The sequence below is a fragment of the Apis dorsata genome, unplaced genomic scaffold (genome assembly GCF_000469605.1).
Source record: "Apis dorsata unplaced genomic scaffold, Apis dorsata 1.3 scaffold_127, whole genome shotgun sequence".
NCBI classification, from domain to species: domain Eukaryota; kingdom Metazoa; phylum Arthropoda; class Insecta; order Hymenoptera; family Apidae; genus Apis; species Apis dorsata.
This window is the reverse complement of record NW_006263420.1, coordinates 144,958-150,480: the sequence shown is the minus strand read 5'-3', so window position 1 is coordinate 150,480 and position 5,523 is coordinate 144,958. Positions and strand designations below refer to the sequence as shown.

Here is a 5,523-nt window from a genome sequence, read left to right as displayed (position 1 = left end):
AAAAAAAAAAAAAAATACGTAATCTTTCGCACGATCTAACGCGAGGAAAGAGGGATGAATACATCGATGAAAGAAAAAAAGAAAAGAGAGAGAGAGAGAGTCGCGGCGAGAATTCGAAAACTTTTTAATTGCAAGTCTCACTTTAGTCGAACCGAGGCCATCCAATTTGCACGAATGGGATTTTTCTTGAACGTGACGCACCCCCCCTCTCCCAACCCTCTTTCCTTCCTTCCTTCCTTCCGCAGTGTACAGGCCCCCCCGTTTCGCCCGTTTCCGCGATTCTTTTGTCACGAAAAAATTGAATTCGAGCTGCAGAGACGTACACCCATACCCACGCGTGCACCCACCCTTTTCCCATTCTCGCTCGCCCTTTTCTCCCTCCCTCTCTCTCTCTCTCTCCGTCCACCATTTCCATCCGCCGTCCGCACCCTCCCGCGTCGTGTCCCCGTCCTTTCTCAACGGCGCTGGCCGTTCAGTTTTTCGGGTTAGCTACAGCTCCATTGTCCGCCAGTTTTTGCACATGCCAACGGCAGAGGTTACACACCCTCCAACCCCCGTTCTCTCTCCTCCTTTCCCCACCACTCCCTCTTTTGGACGGTGTCGGCCGCCCGATAGACCCCGCTCAAAGGACCAAACTGCGAATCTGTCGATAGAAAGAATAGCTTGGCTCGTAATCAGCGCACGGTCCGTTGCATTCCACGCGCATTCCCCTATAAAAATGCAATCTCGTCCTACCCCCTCCCAAGCGGGCTCCAACTATCCCTCGAGTGCTCCGACCGATCGAACCACCCCTCCCCCGCGCGCCTTCCTCCTTCGCGATAGGTATTTGCCGAGTAACGTTTGCGTTTTCATTACGGTTACGGGTGCTGGACAAGTGGCGGTGACGATACGAGGGAGGGAAGGCTCGTTCTTTCTCTTCTTTCTTCCCATCCTCGTGGCCGGTTTCCTCGTGGCACGATGGAATATCGACACGCAGGGACGGCCGAGGAATCCGACTTCCAACGTTCGTTGAATGTTTCCGATGGAACAAGGGTGGGGATACGCTTTCATTCGAGTAACTCGAGTGCTGCCCTCGCGATTTATTTATCGATGGGGTAATTTCGAGCGCATTAAAATGGAGAGATATTTGGCTTTTTTTTTTTTTTTTGCGAGTTTTAATATATGCTCTTTTTCTTTCTTCTCTCGCGATACACAAACGATATATTTATTTCTTTCCTCGTTATTTGTCTATCCATCTTCTCTCCTTTTTTATATCGTTCATTTACGGATCGTGGCTTATGGTTAACGATGATGCGAGCGTCCTACGATTCGTTTAATGTAAACGTAGTTATCTTTATGGATCGTATTCGCTTTTAACGATAAGTTTAACCGATGAAAAAGAATTGTAAAAAGTTGAAAATTATGAAATTATGTTCGGCTCGATATTCTCTATTTTTTTGCAACTGGGATCAACGAAACTCGTCGACACGGACGATCTTAATTGGAGCTAATCGACGGGCCACCTTTTTCACGCCGCTTGATGGCCTTTTTTTTGTACGGTTCACCGAGGATCAATGAGGTTGAACGAAACGAAAAAAATCATCCAATCCCTTTCGTCTAATAATCGACGGAGAATCGTGAAAAACCAGTCTACGATAAAATTTCTCGGCCAAACTTTTTTTTTCCATAATTTGAGAAACGTGTTTTTTCTTTTATTTTTTTTCTTTCTTAATAATCGTGAAGGTTACTATGTTACAGTTTAAGCCGCGATTAAACGAGGATCGATACTTTAACGAGCAATTTGTTATCTTTTACGGTCACAAAGACTGGCACTGTACGGGAGATAATTTCTTATCGTGGAGATAGCGTTAAGTATCGTTAATCCCTCTTTTGAACACGTGCTTCCAATGTGTCTACATAATTCTATTAGAAAAATTCGAATATGCTATCGATAGGCTACCGGATGCATCGGTATAAATTTTAATTTATCGCGATTCCATTTCTTGATCTCGAACTGAACAGCATTCGCTGAAGAGAATTTGTCCGAAAATTGTTTTTCGATCGAGGAGAATATCTTGAAATACGTGCATTTCAACGTTGAGATTTCAAGTATCGCTTTTCTTTATATTTCATATCTCGTATAATTTGCAGTTAGTCACTCGTGCAAACTCGTGTACGTATACGATAAAAATAATACACGCATCACCGATTCTCTGGCAAAGATTAAACTGAGTTTGTAAATCTTGAGAGTGATATTCGAGAAAAAAAAAAAAAGGAAAAGTTAAAAATCCAAAAGATAAGAGGATCGAACTTTTAGAAAAAATTCTCAACGTAACGATCGAAGAGTTCTTCGCGAAATTAAAAGAAAGAAGAAGGGAAAAAAGTAAAAATGGGAGTAGAAAACGGAGTACGCGTGGATGGAGCAGATGGAACGAAGCTGGAAAGGGAAAAGGGGAACAAAAAAGAGGCACTGTCCCACGGCAGCCCAGTTGTCGGCCGGACCAAACAAACAATCTTTATCTCCTTTATGGTCGTCCTTATCTCCGCCAACCGACTCTTCTCTTCGGCTTTCCCGTGGCAGGTTCTGCCTTTTTCTCGCCCTACGTACGTGAACAGATCCTTTGTGTTCCCCGCATACTTTCTCACCGTGTTCGACCAGAGGGAGAGAAAAAAAAAGAAAAGAAAAGAAAGAAGGTTAAAGAAATAAGAAACTCAGAGGGAGGCAACGAAACGGAGGAAAGAAGAGACCTTCGAAAGAGAAGAAAAAGAAGAAGAAGAAGAAGCAAAAGAAGAAGAAGAAGAAGAAGAAGAAGAAGAAGATCGTCCAATGAATCGTCTAGCTCCACGAAAATTTGAATAAATCTCGCTCTGAATATCATTTCGCCGCTTTCCAACAAACTATCCGCCCTTGTTGAAACTGAAAATGCCGGTAGCACCGCCGACTTTACTTTCAATGAACCGCGAAGCTCTTCCACCTCTCCGCCTCTCTCTTCTTTCGCTCTTTCCACCCCATTTTAACGTTCGCGGTAATAAAGTTTGCCGGCAAACGTTTTATTATGAGTCATTCGTGGGAACCTTTGACATTAAGCCTTATGACGCGAGAGACTTGCGTGTCGCGGCGCTTCATCGATCCGCAATTCGTGAGACTTTATTTTATTTTTCTTTTTCTTTTCTGTTAAAATAAAACCCTTTTACCTAAGAATCGTTCAAGATAGTCGCGAAATTATCGCGCGAAACGATAAATTGCAATTATCTTTGATTATTTAATTCGCAGAAAAGAAAATAGAATCCAAAAGATCGTTAAAAAGACGCGAGTCAAATTCGAAATCAAAGAAAATTTACGAAATTATTTTTTAAACATTCATAAGAGTTCTCATTTTTCGTTCTTTTTAAAATTTCCATTATTCCTGAAGAAATTGGAATAAATGTTTGGATCTCGAAGAAAATGTCGAGAGACGGGGAACCGCGGAGGATGGTTCTATGGATGAAAAATCGCGCATGCGAAGGAGACACATGACGCTTTGTGCGCGATCTCTTTGCTTTCCCATCATCCTCCGTGTTTTCGATACCACCACCTGTTACGTAAACACGAGCACACGGAGACACGGCCAATTGATTTACGTCGTAATGGACTACGAGGACGAGTCGCGGCCTTCCGAGAGAGAGAGAGAGAGACAACTCTTTCTACCTGGCAACCGTTCAGCGAATCATCGACTCAAGAGTCGACTTCCGTCTATCTACACTGTGCGCTCGATTATCTCCCACGTATTTCAATCCCACCGACTTTTCTTCCTTCCATCTTCAATTTCTTCCCCCTTTTTACGATTTCCTTATAATTTATCCTTGAAAAAAAAAAAAAAAATAATTTTAAGAAGAATCTTCCCAAACTCTTAAATCCATACTCGAATTCCTCGAATAAGATAGATTCTACCGTGTTAATCTCTCGTTCCCATTTATAGAAACAAGCCAACAAAGAAGAAAAGAAAGTAAAAATCGTATAAGAAAATGTTATCGGCGATTTAAATCGTCGCAGGACGAACACGTTGAACCGTGTGTCGCGACAAGATCCCTACGAATTCAACAGCAACAACAACAGGACCGACGGTTGGGCGCAAAAGTTTACTTTATATTCGAGCGTATATATGTAAATGAGAAACGATCGTTCAGCCGGCGCGGCCGGTTGTAACGTCGCGGCACGAACCGATCGTGGGTGCACGTGTAAAATCGAGCAAGAAAGCACGCGTCCTGTTCTCGTGTTTCTTTCCTAGGAGGGTTCCTTCCTCCTTCCAGCCCCCATGCGGCGCTGTCACGCGATAAACCATGCCCCGATCCCGGTTTACCGATTACCGAGGACCGCCGCCGGACCGAAGCGAACGTTCCTCGAGAATGCGAATCGACATCGATGGACGGAGCGGACCGTTATCGAGCTACGATGCCGCCTGAGAGAGCAAAAGGCGAGGAGCGAAAATCCATTAAAGAAACGCTCGAGATTCGAGTGTCGTTGGAAGAGATAGGCCAGCTAGATTCCTCCGCGGATAGCGATTCGTTAAATCGATCGTGGATGGATATTAGACCCTTATTTGGTAAGTATTACGGATTCTATCGAACAATCTAACGATCGAAGTTCGATTTCCTATTTCCTTCGCGCGACATTCTGCAACATTTTTCGCAACGACCAGATGGGCCAGAGATGGACGATTTTAGGACGCGGAAAAATGAAGAATAATACGCGGTTAAATACGAAATATCGATTATGAAGAAGAGATTGGGAAAGAGTAAAAGAGAGGATATATTTACTATTCGCTTTCGTTCCACTCGTGCAGCGTCGTTGGAGAACAACGGGATGGTTGGATCGCTCGATTAATTATTAACCTTAAGATTAATTTTATGCGCGTTTCATTCGTCTATCCTCCCCTATAATTTTGACAAATTAAAAGGTAAATCGCGGAAGCCGATTACACATCGAATTATTAATCGAGACTCTCGGGGTTAAACCCGATTACTCTCGCGTTCCATAGCTCGGCTTAATTTCTAAAAGCTTCGATTAATAACTCTCAGCAGAGGACATATCGTCGAGTATCATCGAACGACGATTTACTACTCGAAAGTCGGGGTGAAAAAACGGCGCGGAAGAGAACAAGACGAATAAAGAAAAAGAAGGAAAATGGGATACGCTCACCGTTAAGATGCACTTGTGGCTCGGGGAGATGTACTCGAGTCCCCTGTGCCCCTCGCCGCTGAAGCACTTCTGTATATTGGTCATGAACTTCCTTCGGATGGCCTTCAACGAGTACACGCACAACGCCGAATGATTCTTGGGTACGTCGCTGCTCGTGCTGTTGCTCTCCGAAAAAACGGCGAACAGCACGTCGTCCTGGGCGGTGATCCCCAAATCCCCCGCGAGAACCGAGCCGGCCTTGCCCACGTACGCCGCCTGCACCAGATTGTAATACGTGCCGTCGTTGGTGCAGTTGATCGGTATCTCGGTGTACGAATAGTAATGCTCGTCGTCGTGGCAGACCCGCACCAACTTCGATATGAACA

General features: G+C 44.3%; 1 protein-coding gene across 1 annotated transcript in view; it reads right to left on the bottom strand.

Annotated features, from left to right (window-relative positions):
- The window catches only part of LOC102673546 (plexin-A4), a gene marked incomplete at both ends in the record, with an annotated part of 221,511 nt that extends 215,993 nt beyond the window's left edge, over positions 1-5,518 (bottom strand). The window contains one exon of the mRNA XM_006612788.2: positions 5,159-5,518. Within this exon, the coding sequence (XP_006612851.2) occupies positions 5,159-5,518 (360 nt within the window). The remainder of the gene's footprint in view (positions 1-5,158) is intronic.
- Between the last annotated feature and the right edge of the window lie 5 nt (positions 5,519-5,523).